Consider the following 23665-nt stretch of genomic DNA (forward strand, 5'->3'; position numbering starts at 1 on the left):
TATCATTTAGGTCAGCAGTGCGTAAATTATTTATAGTTGCAACTTTTCTTTCTTTTTTTTCCGATAGAGAAATTTTAGTCGACCTATTGAATTTTTTCAAATTAAATTATTCAATGTATAACGATAATAATTACCTTCAAATAATTATCTTGAAAATAGAAGAAAAAAAGGTTGATTTAAAATTTGTTATCTGTAAAATTTATAAGAACAAACCTTGATTTACGCACTGCTAATTTAAATAATGTGTAAATATCAATGTTTATATGCGTTAAATAAATTGTAATAATAGATGAATATATATATATATCATATGTAGAGACGAGGTATATATATATATATATATATATATATATATATATATATGATCTCTGTTAAAATCCTATTATTTGATTTTCTTAATTTTTATTGTAATTTTTTTTTTTAATTTATTATTTATATAAATAATGACTTGGTTTTACTTTCGCAAGATCAAGGAATAATCGATTATTAAATATAAATTATATATTGTATTATTAAAAATTTTTTTTAGCAGATATGAAAAAAGTAATCGTTGACAGATTATAAAATTATCATTTTTGAACCTACTGCGAAAAAGATGATAACCAATGGGAATGGACTTTTACGGCGCATGCGCAATCGTTTCCGTGTACTCGCCCGATCGTGCGAACGTGCAATCTGTTTTCTCAAATGTTGTTTATTTTTTTAAAAACTCATTACAGAATAGCATTTTAATCGTCAATGGATGAAATCTGATTAGAAACGTAGATATCTTCCTTTTCCCAGTATTCCTCCCACACGTTTCGTTATTGAAATAGCATCAAAGAAATATTTTCCCCTTCTTTTTAATAAGAGCGCCCGCGCGTTCGCGCATGCCATAACTACATCGAAAATGATTTCCATAATCTCTTAGACATTATAGAAACGAATTTAACGCTAATAATTTGTTAATATTAGAATCGTATGAATATATCTTTAAAATTGATCCTACTTTAAAATTTGAAAGAAAAATAATAGAAGAAAAAGACGAACTTTCAAATAAGGAAATTATTTGGAAGGATCCTAATACGGATCATAATAAAACGCGAATGATATATGTATTTCTGTGCCGAGTCCTGATCGGTTTCTCTCGTTCTCTCCTTCGTATGTATAATTTTGTTTCTTTTTTTTTGTGCAAGTCGAATAAATCAAAAAGGAGATGATAAATGTTGCGTCAAAATAAAAACAATCGTATAAATTATGAAAATATATAAATCAGAGAGAAAGAGAGAGGGAGAGAGGGAGAGAGAGTGAGAAAGAAGAGAAAGGAGAGGGAGTGAGAAAAAGAGAGAGAAAGAGAATGATGCGCGCCGATCGCGATCCACGCTTGGGTTCTCCTTAAAGAAAGAAAAATAAGTGAGTGGGGGCGGAAGTAATCGCTCGAGATATACTATATGCACTTTGATGTACTTCGTGACAGGACAGGTGAAAAAGCTTGGAGAAACTGTGTTATCGGATACTGACAATTCCGAAAGTGCAGTGTCGTATTCGTGCACTCGAATAACGGTGAAAGTTGCGCTGTGCTTAGAGATGTGCAGATGATGTTGTTTTTTTTTTTTTTTTTTTTTTTTAATATCTATTAAAAAATTCATCAGCGACGATATACTACGAGCGAGTGAACGTGTGAAAATAATTGGGAGTCGTCTCAACATCGCTGAGAGAAGAAAATGCGACGGGGCTCCCTTCTTTTCGTTTATTCGAGACGATATATACGTTTCCTATCCGTAAAGTAGGAGGGCCTCGATTATTTTTTTGTTCTATATTTCTACTATAAACGAGAAAGAAATCATCGTGTTCTCGACATGTTTATGAAAAGTATTTGCCGATATGGTTTTAATTTTCCAGTCTGTTGATGCAAATGAAATATCTACGATATCAATTTTTCCTAGATTTAATAGAGTAGCCAATGTCGCGCCTAGTGTTTACAACGCATAAAGAGCTATGACAAACGTGAAGTTATATCAATATAATATACTGTTGGAAGATGATCATGGCAAAGAATATGTATGTAATAATTTGATACGTTGCACGTTGCATTTTATCTCGCAGCAAGCGCTGGAGCAAACTGTCGTAAGAAAGCCAGTGTGCACAGCTCTTGTCTGTAAGTGGCAGTGAAATTCGAGATTTTAAATCAGGGGATGCCTAGCCTATACTCGCTCGTCGTACGACGAGCCCCCTTAATGGATATGGGCACGACAAATAGTTCAGTAACTTCTGCAAATCCACCTACTAAAACCGGCAACAATCAGAAGAAAATAGATAAGACCAATAAACTCACCGGTATAAGATTACCCTTGTTACGCAAAGAATCAAGCGTAGTCAATCTTTCTTTGACCGAAAGAACTTTACCAGGGAAAGGCATAGATTCTCCACTTTTGAGGCCTGAAAGCAGTGCTAGTTTAGAAGCTCGAGGCAGCAGTTGGATTAATTTAGCTCCTGGCGCGCTTAGAAAATGTGAAACTGCAGTTGGATTAAGTACGTCAGCTCTAGAGGGTAGAGCTATCAATCGCAGTAGAGTTTGCTCTCGCTGTTCTAGTTTGTTGTCATTGGCATCTAGTTCGAGATACAGTTTAGCTGCTGGAAATTTTGTCCCAACAGGTTCACAGCAGACAGTTGGAAGAATCTTTTGTAAGCTTTGTCTTACCGACACGTCCCTTTCCAAAACGTTTAAACTTGAAGGCTGTGGTTGTTTCTATTGTAAAGATGTAAGTATGAACGATTGAGTCATTTGTATTGTCTTTGACAAAACGAATGTGTGATCCTGTAATAATTTGTTATGTTCATATATCAACAAAAGATAATCGCTAATATAAATAAAATTTTTTAGTGTATGAAAGCATATGTCGAATTTGAAATTGAAGAGGGTGCATATGAAATTAGCTGTCCGGATGCACAATGCGAACAAGGTGCTATCCTTTCGCTAAAGGAAATTAGAAGTCTCGTTAGTGTAGAGTTAACGGAGAAATATTGCAAGTTTCGTTTAAACAGAGGTAAATAAAAAATACGGTTGTTAATTCACATAAGATTAAAGATGAAATTCAATCATTCTGGTATTAAATTTGATTTTATATAGATGTTTCAATGGATACAAAACGTGCATGGTGTCCACGTGCAGGTTGTGAAACAATATGTTCAATCAATTCTAATGGAAGTAGTAGTACACTTCCTGGACCTGTCCACTGTCCTAACTGTTCTACAGATTTTTGCTCCTTGTGCAGAGAAGCATGGCATAGTGGACCTTGTCCCGATCTTCCATTAGGTATACCATTTGACAGTGACCATATTAAATGCTGTCCTATGTGTTCCGTACCTATTGAAAAAGACGAAGGATGTGCTCAAATGATGTGTAAAAGATGCAAACATGTTTTTTGCTGGTACTGTTTAGCTTCTTTAGATGTAAGTATTAGACTTTAGTAATAAATATAATTTTCTTATCGAATTTTTGTGACACGATACAAACTATAATTTTATAAAATATTTTGATATATTGTTTATATTTTAGGATGACTTTTTATTGAGGCATTACGACAAGGGACCATGTAAAAATAAATTGGGTCACTCACGAGCATCTGTAATATGGCATAGAACACAAGTAATTGGGATATTTGCCGGTTTTGGTTTGCTCCTACTTGTCGCGTCTCCTTTGCTACTTTTGGCTGCTCCATGTATAGTTTGCTGTAAATGTCGTGTTTGCGGTTCTTCTAGACTCGAACAGGAGGACGGCGATACTGCAACATAGAAACTGTAAAATATTTTGAAACCCTTTCTTAATCTTACATATTAATAATCTTTCTCTTATAAAAATGGAACGAATAAGCTAGCTTCTCTCATAAATGAGCAAATATAATCGGCATTTTATATAGATATACATTGATTTTTAATAATATTTCGTTTGTTAAAAAAAAGAAAAAAAAAAAGAAAAAGAAAGAAAAAAAGAGAGAAAAAGAATTACTTATAAATTAGATAATAAATATTTTTGTTCAAGATTTTTTTTTTTTATTTTATATAAAGGGAATTTTTTGTATTTGAAGCGAATTATAATTTTGTTACTAATGTAGAATTTTCGAATATTCATAGCTATTTATTATGCAAGAACATTCCAGGAAAATCACTATGTTTGTGAAATAATATTAATTTTATACTGCCATGTAGATTATGCATTGTACTCTTGTTTACAATATGATGGAAATCATGATTATTATTTTATGGTTTTCTATTTTTTTTTTTTTTTTTTGACTTTATATGATAGGAACGCGTGACATGCAGATTGAAACAGTGTATATCTATATGTGTGCCTAAGCTAGAACTCAGTGAGGCTCAGACTTAAGCTTCAACTGATACTTTAATTGTGGACTACACTATACAATATTCCACTTGTTCATATTTTATTTGTGGGTACTTTCATATATTTACTTTTGGTGAATTAACAGTGTGTACATTGCATGTACATTATTATAGAAAATAATTTGGTGGGGTAAATAGAGCACGCACTATAAAAATTGTATAGATATATCAAGTCTATAGTGTTGATATATTGTAATAATAACTTGAACTCTCTAAATGAGTTCAGAAAAATACATATGTGAGTATGTTTAAAATTACAGTGTTATATATAATAAGGTAGAATGTGTAGGTTGCTATTGATTCAAGCAGCCATGCAATTCTATTTGTTGTTTTGATGGTACATAGATGTCCTATCTTGAAATATAATTTTCTTTGCTCCTGAAGGTAAGAGCAGCTATAGTTTAAAGTAATAACACATACATACCACACACATATATATAAATGAAATATGACGCTGTAATGAAAATAATCTTGTTGTTTCATATAAATAAGGGCAACTTAATATAACTTTAAGTAGTCTAAATAAAAAATGCAAACTTTTTCTTTTTAATTCGAGACAAGAGTTGTAATAAATTATTTTTTTCTTATATATATATGGGCATATTCTTTCATTTAGGAAGTCTTCAATATGTATATTGTGTAATAATTTTTAGCGTTTTATTTACTATAATAGAGATTTATTTTATGTAAATAAAAGCATAAAACACGAAGTAATACAACTATGTGTATGCATATGTTGTCAAGCTAGAACTACAATAAGTTATATTTTTAAGCTTGGTATATAGCAATTATGTATATAGATTCCGCAATTTTGTATTATAGAGAACGATCGTGGCTGCCAAATTTGCACATCAAATTTATTATAAAATATTAACAATGAGCAAAAAACTATTACCGAAGAAATATAATCTGCTTTATATGTTCGAAGAAAAATGTATATTTTTCTTTATTAGCAGAATTTATATGTAAAATTTTTTTGCACATCGAAGTTCATTAAATAATAATCTATTTTATTATTTTCATTTAAGCTAGCATTTTAATTTTTTATTACGAGCAAATATATCGTACAACGATGAACAATTTTGTATATATTATCTCGTTTCTTCTATTATAATATTTCAAGAAAAAAAAAAAAAAATGTTTATTATCGCTATCATTCTTAAGATAGTTACAAATCTTGGAAGAATAAGCGAAAAGAAAGTTACGACGTATCGGCGATAGACTTAATGTAGATGTAAAAATGCTTTGAAAAAAAAAAAGAAAAAAAAAAGAAAATGTTTCATTTTGTAAGTAAAAATTCAAATATACTGTGCATTAGTCCATGTATATATAATGACACGGGGTGCAAATGTAGATCATAATTGATCGGTGTATATAGTGCATTTGATTGATTGTATATGATCATAACTATTTTAAGCTTTTATTTTCCTCCTTTTCTTTGAAATAGTGCTTCTCATTTTCTTTTTTATTTTAACTAGACACATTTATTTTTTTCTCTGTAGTTTTTCATGTAATCAGTGTTTCTTGGTGAAGGATATCAGTATATTCACTTCGCGTATACATTTTGCGGAGGGATTTACTAAATTACGTCTGGTTACTAGATTTGCATTTATGATATTTTCGAATATATACGTTTCAATCTTCCTCATCTTCCACTTTGATAACACATATAATTGCGTTATAATTAATTGCTGTGAACAGTTAAGAAATAAATCCAAGATATGCTCGCGCCGTACCTGTTTATAGATAAACATGTTTTATATATAAAACGTTTCTTGTGTAATCATTTATATCAAAATTTTTATACGCTATCTTTCTTGTTTTGAACATTTTCTTTATCTTTTTTGTTTCTTTTTCGAGTGGAAATCAAATATATTTATCGTAAAGTATCTTTGCAACAAAACAATAATTATCTTCAAGTTTCGTTCTATTTAAGAACTTGTTTCTTTTTAATTATGATATTGCTTGGATTTGGCGCTTGTTTATTTATTAATTTTTTTCTTGTTAATATTATATGTAATGTTTATACGTATTGACTAAATGATATAGGAGAGAAGGGATTTAACAAACGTTGATAATAATAATTGAAACGTATATCATTTACATAATAACCCATTTATTGTTTTTCTTTCTAAATGTAATATTTTCTGTAAGAAAATATGATAAAATCGATTGGGTTAAAAATTATTTGGAATGAAAAGATTCGCATATCTAAGAGACACCATATGCAAAACTTCCAGAATATTCGACAACAGCAGATTTCCGCTCGTGAGAACTTCATAGGGCTGCTTACCGAATAAATCCTCTGTATTACCTAATGGCGTCACATTTGCTAATCTTAACGGACCATAAGTATAAAATTAGGAGATGGTTATACATTTTATAAATTACAAGACGACAGAGTCCTGTAGTTCCACAAAAGCTGTGATAGATTCTACATTGAACGTTTAAGAAAGTAGAATGTAGATGATCGAAACAAAAAAAAATATATATATAACAATTAATAATATTAAGTATAATGTTATTGTATTAGTTAGTAGTGGCATTGTAAATTGAGTAATGTGTCGACAAATATATAGTTAATGAATTCAATAAATGTGATTATATAAACAAATACATTGTAAAAAAAATGGCGAGAGGAAGAGGAAGAGAAAAAGAGAGATAGAAAGAGGGAACAATGATTACTTCATAAGACCCTTGGCTTTGAACAAATCTCTCATTAATCCCTTTAAGTATCCGATTTCCCGCTGTAGATCCTTCACTTGACATTGTAATTTTTCATTGTGCTCGGTGAGTTCACGTTCTTCGCCTAAAATATCCTTGATCTCTTGTTTTTTCTTTTGCCTGTATCGCGTTGCCGCATTCTTATTCTGTTCCTTTTTCCGTACTTTTTTGTCCTCGACCGAAGGACGAGAGTACGGTTTATGCCGATTTTTGTTATTGATGTAACTCGATTGCTTCTTGTTGTTGGATGTTTCAGCGATCCAGTCTGGATCATCCGTGGAGTCTTCGGAAGAGGCGCAGCTACCACTTGGACTGGTGCATGGACTATACGGTGGTATGTCCTCTGTATGCGATCGCACGTATTCATCTACGACTGCTAGATCATTGGCGACGTCTCCTCCAAGCGGATCCAATGATACGTTTTCAGTATTCCATTGTTCCGGTATACATACTTCGGTCTGATAAACATCAGGTTGTTTCTCTTGCGGTATGATGATATTGTATACAGGCTGTTGACTCGATATTATAGGTTGGATCGTTTGCACCGGTTGCAAGGTAACGAGCAATTGAGTATCGACGACCAATGATTTATTTGGTGGAGGTGATTGAGGTGGGGTGAGAGTTGAAACTGATGAAGGGATAATCTGATGGCAAGCTTCAACGTCTTCTAAAACCGTTTCGAATTCTTCCAACAACGTTTGAGTGTTATCGTGCTGTTCATGATTTTTTGTTATAATCGGATATACGACTGGTTTGTTTTGACCACACTCCGGTTCTGGCAATTCTTCGAATATTGGTACATCGATTTTATCCTCCAGCCAATCCGAGAAAGGTTCTGTAAAAACGATCAATCTTGTAATCACATTCCTTATTATCGCTACGTGATATTACAAAGTGGACCAAAAGTTTTTATCCTTGATAATTTTACGATTTGAAAAGATCTCGAGAAAGAATAATCGATTTTTAAAATCGCGTAGGATCTTTTGGCTCACTCGTGTGTGTATATACATATATATATTATGTACACATATACATATCATATATCAGATGTGTTTTTCTCGAATATGTGTAATAGAAAGTTTACTCGCTCTATTCTTTTTCAATGATATTATTATCGAATCATTTAATATGCGAGAATATTGATCTTTAGAGAACAAACAACGTTTCTTTTTTTCTTTCTTTTTTTTTTTTTTTTAAATATATCTATAATGCTTTACCTTACAAAACGTAAAGAGAAAAACAAGAGATTTAATTAACAGTACATTTACTGATCTTTAGCATGAGCAATAATGTAGGAGTGGCGCATTGATGTATAATTTCATGGACGTTACTGGTTCAACTAGAAAAACAAGTTACTCATTTGCAATTCTCGCACTGTTACTATTGAGCTTATAAAGGTAGGGCACGCACATTTAGTTAGGTTCTACGTAAGCTACCATTGGAGGAAAAACAATGATGCCTCTTAAAAGCACTTGAAATATTTTAATGATTTATCTACAATTAAGAAGAAAATATTTCTTTGTATGTGGTTTATTTAGATATACGTTTAACTTGCGAGTCGTAATTTCTTCATATTATGGGCCTCATTTTATTTTCTTTTCATTTTTTTTTTCTTTTTCTTTCTTATTTTCATAAACGTATGATGATTACTTCGCTTGTACGAGCAAAACAATAATTTATAAATATACCAACAATCTGATTCTAGTATTACACGAGAGAATATTCATAGTAAATATCGGTAAACTCTTTGCTTTCCTAGATCGAAATTATTTCTACAATTACTCTACGGCAGGCCCTGACCCATTTTCTTGTGAAACTTTGATCAGAGACAACTCGATACCGTTTAAAAGTTATCGCCATTTAAATGCAGGGGCCAGGAGGTTAGATAAGAATATTTCTGTATTACAACGAAACAAATCGTACGGTAAGTTTTGTTCTAATCACCGCACTTTGGTATTATATTCATAGAATTTATTTCATTTATTAGAACGATCTGGAATAAATACATTTTTGAAAAGATCGCGATAAATTTGAATTCGAAATGCCAATAGTAATAAGAAATCAAAAAAGTCGCTGAAGAATCTTAAGAGACTTGCCAAACAAGTGTCAAGCGATAAAATATGATTAAGTTTTTCGAGAGAGAATCGCGGTAAACAAATTCAATGGCCTTAATTAAGAGACTTTGCGATCTCTGGCTGTTTCTTACGAATCGTTCGATCTCTAAAGATTTTTCATTTCTACAGGAAAAGAAAAAAGAGAAAAGGTCAATCGTCTTTATGCCGGAAAACACGTTTGACGCGTTAACGAGGATGGAGATAGAGGACATGTGACTTTGAGTCCGATCATCATAGACTTTTTCTTGTTTCTCTTTGACGCATTGATAAAAGTTATTTCCCGTTAAACGTGTCTCTCCCTCCTCTTCCTCACTCTCCCTTCCTCTCTTCTATACCCTACTCTTTCAGTTTCGTTTATTTTCCTAGCGTTCTTTGACGAGTTACTCTCGTTTCCTGGCATAACGCCTAACATTACTTTCCGTTTCTTGGCATCGATCTCGATGTCTCTGTACCAACAATGCGGTATCAACGAGCGTAACACATGTTTACCCCACGTGAATATTCAAATGATTCTAGAACGGTGAAGAAGTAGATCAATTGTATTTGTTGCAGCGTAGTATGTCCATATATATATATATATATATATATATATATATATATATGTCTGTATTTGCGTAGAAACGTGTTGATCACTTTTAACTTATTTCAATGAGATATCAATCTTATCCGATTCTAGTAGGGGGTATTCCCATCTATGATATATCAAGTATCGATCGATCAGATCGAAGATGGATATCGTGATAGACGGTGATAATGAGACGAGGACATTTTAGTTCAGAATATAAGAGGGGGATAAAAAGAAAAAAATTATATATATAGAAAAAAAAAAAAAAAAAAAAAATTTGCTTATAAGCAGAACAATGAGTGCGATAAAGGGAAACCTACCCGTGTAACATATAGCAGCCATTATAATCGGGGCACGGCAACGAGATCTCCGCGAGAATGTTTTGTTTGACAGCGATAGAAAATATACGTGTATATATATATATATACATACATATATATATATATATACGCGTGTGCATATATTTTTATATAAATGTTATATATGCTATATATATTATATATTTTATATATATATATGATATGGTAGCAATTTATATAATAAAGGTATCAATGTTTATCGCACGACGACGTACTCTCGTCGAATGACGATGACGACGCCGACGTATTTTTAAATTAAGGGGGATGGTGGTGGTCCAAAGATGGGATGCAATAGGCACACCAAGATCGTCACCGATTCAACGTCTTTTCACGAGTTTTTGAGAGTTGACAATAATCTCGCGGTTCCACGTGTAGCGATATGCGAACTGCATGCTATTATATAACATTAGCACACTCCAACATCGAGACGCCGGATCTTTCACTTGTGTCACTTTTAGAGATGCCAGTATTGTCACGTTTTTCTTTCTAGTTATCGTCGAAACTAGTCCCCTCTCAGTGCCATTAAATGTATCGTATCTTGTTTCAGAGTTCGCTCCGTATGGAATTATCCGTTTCGTTCGTTCCTTTTATTTTTTTTCTTTCTCTTTCTTTAATCGCTCTCACTCTCTCTTTCTCGTTCTTTCTTTTTCTCACTTTGATGATTATACTCGGCCAGCTGTCTCCTTTGAGATCAAATATCAAATAAGCGAAAGAATCTTATCAAATGACTGGTATACGTAATTCTTAGAGTAAATTGAAAAGAAGTAAGAAAGAATATTGTAATATTGGATTTGAGAAAGCTTGTTTGTCTTTATCTTTCTTCTTTCAACATATATTCTCTTTCTTTCTTTCTTTCTTTTGCGGCAACTTCTTTCGCTGTTAAATTAGTCTGGCATGTGCCGAAGATGCACGATGCTTTCCGATCGTAAACATATATTATGTATACGACCACACAAAAGAGACCACGATAGCGCGTGCGTAAGAAATGTGTTGTGTTTGTATCTTCTCAATTTTCTTCTTTCCTTTTCTCTCTCTCTCTCTCTTTATTATATATATTATAACCATATATATATATAAATACACATACACATATTTTGTGTTTACGTTTTGATTATCGATCGCATCAAAATATAAAGACACTTGTTACTGTATGGTTTATATCCAAAGATACCGCGCTTACTGTACCGCTATTGAAAAGTGATCGCGTACAAGTCTCGCATACGACTTAGCTGTATACTAAAGTAGAACCACTCCTCCTTATCTTTGGACTTTTCCCCCTCTGTCGCTCCTACTTCTTCGTCCCGAACGTTCTACGTCATCATTCTATCGGCCTCCAACCAGAGCCATTTGCGTAGAGGTTAACCAGTTTGTCCCACTCTTTTTCAGAAAAGAAAAAAAGGAACAACTGAGAAGGGAAAGAGAGACAGATAGAGAAACCGGGTGAAGTCAATTGAGCAAGAGAGAGGCGAATGAAAAATATATATGTACATAGAGAGAGAGAAAAAAAAAGAAAATACATATGAACAATTTCTACATTTTTAATGCGTTTATACGAACTCGCGAAATCACAGACTAATAATCTAAGATTAATATTTTTTATACGATCAATCGTTACGTTCACACCTAATCGTTTTATACTATTATCCCTTTCGCCATATTTTCATGCGATCGAAAAGCACGTAGAGTACTATTTCTCTCGTTCGCTCGATGAAACTGCTGTCGTGTGTGAATTTATAAAGGAGCAGATTTTTCTTTCTTTGTTGTCAAGGACGATTCGATAGAGATGACTCGTTGTCATTATTGATAATCCAAAGCCCTCTAACTTTTTTTATTGCTGGTAGAGTGAAGCAATGATGCTTGTTAACGTTATTCGAATATGACCAATAAAATATAGATCAGACTGAATCTCTTTAAAGTATTCTGAATTATATATAAAAGAAAAAGAAGGATTTGCTAGAAATTATCTCTTTTTGATTAAATATCAACCTCATCGAGAGATTATGCAAAATCTGTTATATTTCTGCAATAAATTACCTTCTTTGATCCATTCATCTAATTCTTCCAAAAGTTTTGTTGCCACTTGTGCACGGTTTGTTGGTTGATCATCGTACATAACAGGTTCAGCAGCATATTTTGTTAGTTCTAAGGACTTGTCGTCAAGTAAAAACCAATCATCTTCGGCATCTGCTTGAGAAGTCCCCTTAGGGGACTCTGGCTCCAGCTTCCATACCCACATCTCCTGGTCCTGATTGGTTACCATTGTTGATGCGAATCCAATCAAGGTATGATATAAAACCGTTAAAAGAAATTTGTGTCGTCTTTGCGACGTAGCTCGTAGAGAGCGCCATATTGGCTCTAAAAACATAACATTATTTTATTTCATTTGCTTGTCAAATTATAAATGATGTTTCATATCAAATCAATTGTTTAATTACATAACTATGTAGCAATGTATTGTAGAGATCAATTTAGTTTTATTTAGATAAATTTAATTTTTAAAAAGTAATTCAATATAGATAATATTGTATGTGTACCTCTGTAAAAGTTTTATCGACTTAATATTCATTGTTATAACAAATAAAATTGTCAAATCCTTTGTTTAAATATTCAACTTTCACAAGATTTCAAATTTCATCTGTCAAATATTCAACATTCAGCGACTTTAGCCAGGTTTAACTAAGTTTGTGCAACAATTGGAAATGCTTGTATTGTATCGGAAGTGTTTAAACCTGATAGAAAGATCGATATCATATTATGATGCAATCACACTTATCGTCGAACTTCATGATAAAATCCGACTCAATACACATGAATAATGTAGGAAGTTTGCATCTAATATGATTTGTATATACAAAGGTGATGTTATTGGAAACGAGTTTATAAACAAATAGAAACGGGAAATACCACGACAGAATTAAGCGCGTCGTCGTGGCATGATGACTCACAAAATGGCAGCACGTCGGCGTGGCCTCAAACTTTTCTCCTATATTAATCGATCTTTTTTCTAGTGTTTTTTTTTACTTTTTATGATTAATTGATAAAAAGTACTCACTCCATTATTAATTAGTTGTGGTGGCACACTTGCGTGTGCAAGTTCGTTTTCCACTAATAAGTCATCTTCTTCGTATTGTAGAACAATTTAATACTTCGAACGTCTTCCTTCTACGATTCATGGATAACGAGTGAACGTCTCCCTACGACGGAGTTCGCCTGCTGAGATCACGTGACGTTATTCGATCCCTCTATTGCCGCCAGTCACTGACCAACAGTACCGGATTATGATTTTACGTCGCCCTGGATTGTTTTAGTTTTTCTTTTTACTTTTCATTTTTTTTTCTTTTTTATCTTTTTTTTTTTTTTTAATTTTTTTTCGACGTAACGATTTTAATATATACGAATTAAGTACATCGCGTCGAGTTGTAAAATATAAGGTTATAAATTCTTAAAATATATGGAACGTACGATATACTCGCATGTATACGTGTATATATATGTATACACACATATATATATATATGTTTACATTGATGAATTACAAAAATAATATTTTATAAAATAAAATTAAAAACTTTTCTGACACGCCAGATTTATACGATCGATGTAAGAAATTTCTACAGATACAATTGTGTTTCGTCAATAGAGACAAATCAGAAAACAAATCAATGAGAGCGTGTTATTTAACAACAAAGCAGGGAGATATCTTTAAATCGATATTCTAAATGAATGTTAAAATATTATTACTCCTTTGTACACAAAGTAGGAATGTTTGTGTCCTTTGCGTCTAAGATATCTATTTACTTTTACTATCGTGCTTTACTCGTTGTCCTCGATATTAATACGTATATACCAAAGCTTGTGAAGGAAATGGAAAAGATTTATTTTTTACAAATAACCAAATATATTTCAGATATAATGTGTAATGATAATATAAAAATAATGTAATGATAATCTAAATGTAATGATAAGTAATGAAATTTAGAATTAATTAAAACAAGAATAATGTTATATCTTTTATTTCGACAAAATGTGATTTATAATAATAATAATAATAATAATAATAATAATAATAATAATAATAATAATAATAATAATAACAACATTAATAGTAATTATTACATACTAATATTAATATAAGACGATATTAATCTTATAATATAAACTTTTTTCACAACAATTTATTTATTTTGGATGTGTGTAAAATAATCATTTCGAAATTTTTTATTCATTAACCAACCAACTTTCGCTCTGATCCATACTGGCGGAATAAGACTGAAAAATGTTTGAATACCATGAGCCCAATATCCGCTGCTCGAGTCTACTTTACCAAGCGTAGCTATCGCATTTTTGGCATAAGTCGTTGCATTAGGAACAAATAGACTGGATACCTGTTATTACATTATTTTTCAAATTTATATAAGTTTTATCAATAATTAAAAAGATATGAGAGACTAATAATTAAATTTAAAAAGACAAATAAAATAAATCGCTGTACACGATATGAAAGATTGTAAAACGAAAAAAAAAAAAAAATGAAAAAAGAATTGATAACTCATACCTGAAGCCTTGGACTGAAGGCATTCATTTTAGTATTAATAAAGAGTGGTACCAAATGTTGAATCGTTATGCCAAATTTCGAATATTCGATTCTAATTGCATCGGAAAAACTTTTTAAATATGCTTTAGTTGCAGCATAGACTGTCATTAATGGAAGGGGCTGGTGTTCCGAGCCAGAAGATATATTGACGATAGCACCTTTTTTATGTTTTTTCATTTGTTCGATAATTAATCGCGTCATCATGGTGGCGGCTCCCACATTTACGGTCATGATATCCCATAGCTCATCCTCCGGAACTTCGTGAAGATACATTGGATAACTATACTGTTTGCCCACGTTGTTCACTAAACGAATATCGAATTTTTAGAATAAGTATTATCAAGCGGTGATTTCGTGATATAAAGTAAAAAAGCGGCGAACAGTTAAAATATTTTCTTTTTCTTCTCTGTCAACTAACATTGTTAGAATTATAATAGTTAATAAATGTAAGTTAGAAGGATATATTTGCAGTTCTTATCTCTAAACTACAGAGCAACGTCTGCAGTTTTATTCTCTTTTACGGATTAAGATATCGTTATCGGTCACGAGTTTTTATTTTTTTTTTCATTTCTCTTTACTTAAGTAAAAGCATTATTTTTTTCATCGAATAATTTATTGCATCGATAATAATGAAAATTTTCTAAATAGACTTTTATCGAAGTCAATAAGTCGATAATATATTTATATATATATATTCTTTTGCTTTTTCACTCACCCAATATTCCAATTTGTATATTTTCCAATTCAGATTTGATTTTTTCAAAGATCGGCTTGCCTTTGCTAAAGTCTGCCTCTATGATCTTTATTTCTATGTTAGGATTAACGTTCAATAGTTCACATTTGGTCTTTTCCAATTTACTTAAATTTCTGCTTATCAAAATCAAATTAATGTTTCTTATAGCTAGCTCCTTTGCGTACGCCTTTCCAATTCCATCGGTTGAGCCTGTTACCACTAGATAGTGTAATTGAAGAAAAAAAAAAAAAAAAAAAAAAGAAAAAATAATGGATCTTTCAATCAATAATGTTGTTCAAATTGATTTCTTTTTCTTTTTCTTCTCTCGACTTACCCGCCCATTCACCAAATTTCACGCGAAAATCGATCGATGTGAAGTTGATAAGAGGAAAAATCGTTTCCCATATAATAGATAGTAATCGACTTGTGGAGCTCAAGAGTAGCCAAAGTGCGATTAAGCCTGATAACCAGAGTGTTATTAACATTATCATTTTCTTTGAAAGAGTTTTTGATTACACGCGTACACTGAAATGTCGAAAATTATTTTTAATGTCGATGTATAGAATAAGAAAGAAAATGTTCGATCTCTACGGATACGTTTATGCTTCGGATAATTTAGGAAGTTTTTTAAAAGAGCTTTGAATCTTTCAAACGGTTGCTATCTAAAAAACACACGAATGAAATATGTGCTTTATCGTTAATACGTTCCGAGTACTTATGTAAGAAATAACTAACACTATTTTAAACGATTGATAAGTACTATGTTATTGTTATCACTCGAATCACAGTGTTGTCTTTCTTCGACGATCGTTGGTCCTTCCGACTTATGATATATAGATCGCTGCGGTTTAAAATTGCAGTTTCGACTATACCGACGGAATTACAAAATTAAAAATATTTTATAACTTTCATCATCGAGTCCTCGTTAGATATTTTCTTTCATTTCTTTATACTTTATATTACTTTGTCACTTATTCTTTCTCTCTCTTTCTCTTTTCCTTTCTCTTTCACTTTATTTATATGCTCTTTCTTTCAGAGATGATCCTTCAGCGATATCCAAACTAAGACTAAAAGTGATCTGCTACAGGTGACTCTACAAAAAGCGTACGAACATAACTTTCTCCGAACAACCTTGAAATTGTAGACAAATAAGATGTTAGTGTTTTCTCGAAATAAACCATTTTTTTCTTCATTACTAAAAATTGTTGAAAAAATTATTGATAAAATCTTTTTTTACTTTTTTATTTGAAGAATTATTTGAGAAATTATCTTTATCGTTGTTATTGCAGACGAAATATTTTTACGAAAAAATCATGGACATTTTATGTGACCTTTATCAGCCTTATTAGACAACAGACCCATAAAAATGATCAGATTATGAAAAAATATGTTAATGGAAAAATTCCTGAAAAAGTTATCCCATGAAATGCTATTAATATGATAATTAATGCAAATCCATTATATACTATCGAGATACAGAAAATTATTACTTAAAATTTAACGAACGTTTCTTCCAAGTGAAAATTTGCAAGTGGGAAAGGGTTCATACTTAATGTACGATAAATCGAGGTTGCTGGTGTAACGTTATTGTGTAATCATTCTGTTATGGATGTCCCAAATATCTCCCCATTCTAACCATGTTCATCAGTTTCGAACATAAGCACTAGATGTCGATTTAACGATGTCGAACTTTCAAACACTTTAATATGTTTCATTCGATAAAAACTTTTCTCGAAGAGAAATTTTTTGCAGGAATAAAAAAATTAAGAAAGAGAAAAACGACAAAGTAGAATCGATCCTAAGAACACGACACTCAATTTATGCGGAGCCACTATTTCATAAGACGCGTCGTGCAAGAGAAACTTTGGTGACGTAATCGATAATCAATAATATTATCGATCGACGAAACTTGCATAATAATGCTAAACTACAATGCTCATCGAGAACTTTTTCTTTTTCTTTAATTAACAATAAAAAAAAAGAAAAATAAGTTATAAAACAAACGAGTGTAATAACACGGACAATAAATATAAAAAAGTTTTGAGCATACGATATTGAAATAAAAATCATTTTTCAAAAATATTTTCCTAAGACGCAATAGAGTTATTATCATTGATTATTTATACTTATATGCATACTGACGTAAGAATATTATTACCGCTTGTGTGTGTGCTGTGAATTTAAGTTGCAAAATTTCTATCATATATTATGCCATATAATGATCGTTAGATGTGACCGAGATGAGCAAATCGTCTCTACTATCTCTTATGCATTTTTTAAACGATCATATTAAGGATCGTAATTAGAGGATTATTTCGAAATTGCACGTAACGATCCGGACATTGTTAAGTTTAAGAATGTATATGTGTATATATATATATATATCCATTATATTCGCGAAGCAAAATTCTTTTGCTATTTCTTGATAAAAAATGTTTTTCTCCACTATGTTGGAAAGAATGTTTTAGCGCAATCAACGAACTAACGCAATCGGTTAGTCAACGAACAAGGCTAAAAAGTTTATTTTTATACCGGACCATTCCTCGTATAAATAGGACTAAGTATTTACTTGTTAACGCACGTAACCAATTAATAAATACTGTACCATTCACTTTCACGATTTTCCACCCTTACTTCGCCGGTATAATATATTACTCGAATGAATGAATTTCGGTCGTTTAACTATCTTCTTGGATAGCATGTATGTACATATACATATACATATATATATATGTATGCTAGAACATTCCTCCTAAAGCGTGATGTATAAGTAGAAGGAAGAGAAGAGAATCAAAGAGAGAGAGAGAGAGAAAGAGAAAGAAAGATGTTTTACGAGAAAAGAGGCGCGCGCAGCTTCTTTCGCTCGCTTTAACACGTACACACGCATACATAGCTCTGAGAAAGAGAGAAAGAGAGAAAGAGAGAGGGAGAATATGCATGGAAAGGTCCTCTCCAGTACGTGTATCGTCTTCGTGAACGGATAGTCACTCGTTGTGTGTCGTGCTCTTTCCTATTATCTTTCTTCTATTTTCTGCAAAACGTTCTTTCGAAAAAGTAATTTTTCTTTTCATATTAAAATTTTTCATATCCATGGAAAACAAATAGCCGATTTGTTTTCAATAGTTTATTGTACTCGTTAAACGAAGGAGAAGGAGAAGGAGAAGGAGAAGGAGAAGGAGAAGGAGAAAAATGGTACCAGGTTACCTTGAATTTTGACCCTCTTTTTGGTCTTTCATCGTGCGCTTTGTTAATGCTCGAACAGAGAAACTCCTATTTTTCAACAGTTACAAAGATTCTCTGTTTGAATTTACCCGCTCTCGTGATACGAGGTGTTCTATCTTTTTCCTACGGCAAATTGCTGACGAATAGGCTAACGTTTCATAAGTACGCCGCGGGATACGAACGTCGGGCGTTAGAGATATTTCGGCGCTGTCAGTCGAGAGGGCGAAGTCGAAGCAAATCGTTGTTCCTCCTACGATAGTTGGAGGATTCAACGAAATTACGGTGATCATCGTTTTTCGTCGAGATAATAAGGGAAGAAAAAAGGAGCTTATCTTATATTTTTAATCGTCTTCGGTAAGTAGAGACAACGTATTCAATGAAGAAAAGTTTTGGAAAAGTAAAGTTAAACTGGTAACGCACGTGTGAACCATCTGTGCTAAACGTAAACTTAAATGGAAGTGGCCTCGAAACCACGGTTTAGAATGTCGGATGGTTTTCATGTCTTTTTCTTTGTGTTAGGTAGAATCTGAATATTTGTACGGTCGTATTCTTATTTCTTGTTTCTCGATTTCGAAACGAAATTACAAGCTAAAAATTCGCGAGCTTTGCGGGCCGCATTTACCGATCGTTTATAGTTTATCGTGGAAGACAAACTGATATGAGTTCTAATCTGTCGATGAATCTAAAATCTACTTCGTTGCTTATTTTCCATTTCGACAATTTCTTTTTTAATCTCTCTAGGAATATAAAGCAATCTTTATCTCTCTTTGTTTTTTTTTTCAAATCAAAATTATTCCAAATAGATCGAGGAACATGATGCAATCGGAGTTATGAACCATGACAAAGCAACGGTTCATACGGTTCGTTCGTTTTTAAAGAGATCTTCGCAGCCGTTGCTTCGCATTAGTCAACTCAAGAATCAACGACAACTATGATTTTTTGACTTTTCGATTTGCCTTTCGAGATAGGCTCGCCTCTCACGATAAGCTATCATGCGAAGTTTGATACTCATTCGATTCGGTAGTAAATGTCTTAACTGTAATATTCGCTGGTATATGTAGTTAACAGTGTCACGTTGAATCGAATCCTCTCTAATCGATAAGATCGTTCTTGTTTGAGGAATGTCTTATTTATCGTGTCGTTTTTATTTCCTTTTTTCTTTGACACAAAATGCGTAAGATACCAACTGGCAAATCTGTTCTTTTTGTCCCACGTGACTTGCACGCTTGGCGCGTAAACGAGATCGAGATTACGTTCTACTTCCATAAACTGGATTCCGTTAAGCCGATCCGTTGTTTAATCCGTTACTTTTGCATAAATGTTCAGAGGATCATCTGGACGACGGACACGCGTGATATCGACTAATTATTGAACGATCGGCGACACGTAATCCGTTCCAAAAAAATCGAAAAAAAAAAGTAATAATCAAAAAGAAAAAGAAAATAGTGCGAAGAAAAGAATGAAAGAAAAAAAAAGGAATAATCACTTTTCAAATAAATCTACAATTTATTCTATGCGTGACAAATTATTTCACACACGTTTGATACGGTTTCACGTTCGATCGAAGTCATGGGCAAAGTTCAAGAACAGGTTTTGCAGAGCGGTAATTGAAACTAGTGTACCTACATTATACTATGCATATATATATGTATATATATACATATATATCGGGTTAATGTGATCTCCCTGTCTCTAACGCAACCATTCCACACGCGTGCCTCTACGATTATTACGTACATTAGTTATATACCTGGCGAATTTCGTTCGTTGTCGTAGTTAGCGATAGTTACTTTTCAATATACACTCGAGGTTGTCTATAGAATTAAAGCTCAACACTGTTAATGTTATATATGTATAAGTGGAGACCGAGTTACGTACGTTGAATCTGGTTGATCAGAATAAAAGATCTACAATTTCGACCTCGTTTCAAATATTGCATTTAATTTATTCATTCAGTTGCCTTTCTAATGCAATAATTTTTCAATCTGTCGATCGAGTTAGAAGCAATTTTTTGTTTTTTTTGGATTAATTTTTGTTTCCTTCCTTTTCTTTCCCCCATCATTTTACGTTGACGAACAAAGACGATTTAAATATGTACACTTTCGTATTTACAGAAAGATTGCGCAAGCGAGAAGACATCTCATGAGAAGATAACTCAATGTACCGGATGATCACGAGAGGACGATGACAGGATGTCGTGTCTTCAGGGCAATAATATTTACTCTCGCTATTTGGAATTCGATCCTAAATGCAGAGAAAACCGACGAAGAAGTCTCGTTAGAATATGGCAATCCAAAGTATCTTCAATCTCAAAAATATATGTATTCTTGGACAGGACCTAATGCGTTAGCGAGATCCGCTTTGTTGGAACGTCAAGAAAGATTACAGTATAATTGCGAGGAGATTATTAGACGTAATAATGTTGAAAACGGAACGCTGAGTCCTGAATCCTTTAGGAACATCCTCGTGGACGAGCAACACGAGTTGCTTTATTGTTATGTACCAAAGGTATATACGATAGATTTCGAAAATTCTCTAAAAGATAAAAACAATACATTGATCTCTAATAATTTGCATTGGTAAAAGTATTTTATTAGATAAAAGTTATAAAGTTTGTATATGCAAATAATGATTAGCTTATATAAACGAGTCTGACGTTTATGATTTAATAGCAATTAAGGCAATTACGTTGAGATTTATTTTCATTAGGCATTTAAAATAATAATAATTAAGATTATATAATTATACGGAGAAGAGATAAAGGCGTTCCTAGTAAAAAATTGAAAAATGCTGAATAAATGAATTATTACAGACAGAACAAAACGTCAGGCTCGTTTCAAGGACAAGTTCTTTTAACTTTCGAATTACGGACATTCGTATGTCTACTATTCACGGAATTACTATATCCTGCCTTCTTATAGGTTGCCTGTACAAACTGGAAACGCGTGTTAATGATCGCCACAGGAAAGTGGCCTGGAAATGATCCTTTAGAAATACCGGCTGATCAGGCCCACTCACCAGGAGTTTTTTTAAGACTAAGTAATTACACTGCTCCAGAAATTGAGAAAAAATTAACCTCTTATGACAAACTTATAGTCGTTCGACATCCATTTGAAAGGCTACTATCAGCTTATAGGAATAAACTGGAAGCGAAGCACGAAAAGAGCTCGAGATACTTTCAAACTCGTTTTGGGAAGAAAATTATAAAGGTAATTATATATATATATATAAGATATCCTGTTATTACATGTATACAATGTTACACGTTACACGTTAATAATACCCTGTTATTATATGTATACAATGTTACGAAAGAAAGACATTTTATTTTATTTTATTTGGAAAAAAAATAATTTCTCTTATTTTATTAAAAAAACATTTTAGTTTATTTTATTTATTTATTTATTTATTTTTTGTTGATAGAAGTACAGAGTGAATGCTACGCAAGAATCATTGCAAAATGGGGACGATGTTACGTTCAGAGAATTTGTAGAATTCATTACCAATGATACCGAAAATGGTACGAGGAACGAACATTGGAGACCTATATATGAATTATGTCAGCCATGCGTAGTTAATTATAATCTTGTTAGTAAGTATGAAACCTTGGTGGAAGACGCTACGGAAGTATTGGAAAGGATGAATGTCGTCTCCGTCAAGTGAGTATAAATTTGCGATTTAGATAAGCTATTATTTATGTCTGCTTGGCCTTGGAATATTTAACAAACAAGACGACGATTGTTTTCATTTATTATTCAGTTTTCCATCGAAACCACCGAGCAGCGAGCCAACCTCCAAGAAATTGGATAGATATTATTCGACTCTAAGTTATAAACAATTGAGGAAGTTGGAAGATTTGTACAAATTAGATATGAAATTGTTCGATTATTCACTGGAGGACGTTTTAGGATTTTCTTTAGCTTAAATTTATAGTGAGAATTACGTGTACAGAGGACTGAGATTCAACGAATTAAAAGAGATTCAGATTTTTTGTTTTTTTTTTTATTTATTTATACTAGAATGATATCAAATAATAGACTAGTTTATCTATTAAGAATTCTGTCAAGTCACTACGTTATAGCGATTTTTTAATTTTACGCTGATCTTCGTCAACAACTTTGTAATTTAAAATGAGTATGTCTGGTCTTTTTTGTTCGATGATATTGTAGAAGGAAGTATTCCTAATGATATTGAATTTGATTTCTCACGATTTTTATTGCACGCATAAGTGCGACTAGAAGTAAAATTTTATATTTTTCTTTTAGAATCGAACCGAATTCGAATGTCAAATTGATACGTTCCATTTGTATGTGATTATTTTTTTTTTTATCTTTTTTTTATAATATTCAATTCAAATAATTATATTGATTTGGATAAGTTATAGTTCGCAAGAATGTCAAAGTTTATATTATATTTTTAAATATTTTACGTAATAACGTATTGGTAAGGTAACGAATTAGATATTTATTGAGATTGGAAGGAAACAAACGATGCAAAAAAATAATGACTTTTTTGATACGAAACTTTGTCTAGTTTTACGAAAGTCACGAAAGGGAAAAGAAAAAACAACAAAAAAGAAAACAAAAAATAATTACGAATTTACGTAACATTTTGGTAGAAGTTTGAAACGTATCTGTTGAAAACATTGTTCATCGAAGTCGATGTTTGCTTAGCGAGCTAAATTTAAATTAGGATTCGGAGATGACGAACGAGACGGGGTTTTATACCGACTAACTTTGGAGAAAGAGTCGAAGAACCTTAGTCTAATCATAAAGGAAAACTTACAAGTATGTGCGAGGTCGAAAATAACTTTCCATCAATCAATTTGAAGGACTTTCAAAGTTCTAGAGTTTATTGCTACGTCAATGATAACGAATGCATAAAAAAGCAATTGAGATGAATTTACGAGCAATGAAAACCGCAACAAATTCATTTAAAGTATTTAGATTATTTCTCACATGATAATAGTCTATA

The 23665-nt window shown here is 32.2% G+C and overlaps 4 protein-coding genes across 12 annotated transcripts; 2 read left to right on the forward strand and 2 right to left on the reverse strand.

The window, feature by feature from the left end:
- The first annotated feature begins 1297 nt into the window (after window positions 1-1297).
- Window positions 1298-7050, forward strand: LOC127062521 (probable E3 ubiquitin-protein ligase RNF144A). The gene is made up of 4 exons (XM_050990919.1): window positions 1298-2741; window positions 2864-3026; window positions 3110-3432; window positions 3539-7050. The coding sequence occupies exons 1-4, from the start codon at window positions 2175-2177 to the stop codon at window positions 3773-3775; spliced, it is 1290 nt and encodes a 429-aa protein (XP_050846876.1). The 5' UTR covers window positions 1298-2174; the 3' UTR covers window positions 3776-7050.
- LOC127062525 (activating transcription factor of chaperone) lies at window positions 6477-13362 on the reverse strand. Of its 3 annotated transcripts, XM_050990926.1 has the most exons (4): window positions 13195-13339; window positions 12677-12871; window positions 12177-12497; window positions 6477-7939 (listed from the first exon to the last, which is right to left on the reverse strand). In XM_050990926.1, exons 3-4 carry the CDS (start codon window positions 12400-12402, stop codon window positions 7062-7064), a joined length of 1104 nt encoding a protein of 367 aa, XP_050846883.1. In that variant the 5' UTR covers window positions 12403-12497; window positions 12677-12871; window positions 13195-13339; the 3' UTR covers window positions 6477-7061. The 3 variants fall into 3 exon arrangements, with proteins under 3 accessions (XP_050846883.1, XP_050846882.1, XP_050846884.1); XM_050990925.1 differs by lacking the exon at window positions 12677-12871 and having other exon boundaries at window positions 13195-13362; XM_050990927.1 differs by lacking the exons at window positions 12177-12497; window positions 12677-12871; window positions 13195-13339 and adding an exon at window positions 10104-10280.
- Window positions 13363-14283: 921 nt separating this feature from the next.
- Window positions 14284-18152, reverse strand: LOC127062529 (inactive hydroxysteroid dehydrogenase-like protein 1). 4 transcript variants are annotated; one of them, XM_050990938.1, is made up of 6 exons: window positions 17019-17292; window positions 16230-16562; window positions 15804-15994; window positions 15452-15688; window positions 14698-15041; window positions 14284-14527 (listed from the first exon to the last, which is right to left on the reverse strand). In XM_050990938.1, exons 3-6 carry the CDS (start codon window positions 15958-15960, stop codon window positions 14318-14320), a joined length of 948 nt encoding a protein of 315 aa, XP_050846895.1. In that variant the 5' UTR covers window positions 15961-15994; window positions 16230-16562; window positions 17019-17292; the 3' UTR covers window positions 14284-14317. The 4 variants fall into 4 exon arrangements, with proteins under 4 accessions (XP_050846895.1, XP_050846894.1, XP_050846897.1 ...); XM_050990937.1 differs by having other exon boundaries at window positions 16205-16562; XM_050990940.1 differs by lacking the exons at window positions 16230-16562; window positions 17019-17292 and adding an exon at window positions 18075-18152.
- A 257-nt stretch (window positions 18153-18409) lies between these two features.
- On the forward strand, window positions 18410-22680 carry LOC127062527 (carbohydrate sulfotransferase 11-like). 4 transcript variants are annotated; one of them, XM_050990931.1, is made up of 5 exons: window positions 18410-18523; window positions 20806-21199; window positions 21613-21900; window positions 22115-22350; window positions 22451-22680. In XM_050990931.1, exons 2-5 carry the CDS (start codon window positions 20876-20878, stop codon window positions 22614-22616), a joined length of 1014 nt encoding a protein of 337 aa, XP_050846888.1. In that variant the 5' UTR covers window positions 18410-18523; window positions 20806-20875; the 3' UTR covers window positions 22617-22680. The 4 variants fall into 4 exon arrangements, with proteins under 4 accessions (XP_050846888.1, XP_050846887.1, XP_050846886.1 ...); XM_050990930.1 differs by lacking the exon at window positions 18410-18523 and adding an exon at window positions 18530-18661; XM_050990929.1 differs by lacking the exon at window positions 18410-18523 and adding an exon at window positions 18672-19045.
- Window positions 22681-23665: the final 985 nt, after the last annotated feature.

Source organism: Vespula vulgaris, chromosome 3, assembly GCF_905475345.1.
Source record: "Vespula vulgaris chromosome 3, iyVesVulg1.1, whole genome shotgun sequence".
In the NCBI taxonomy this organism is placed as follows: domain Eukaryota; kingdom Metazoa; phylum Arthropoda; class Insecta; order Hymenoptera; family Vespidae; genus Vespula; species Vespula vulgaris.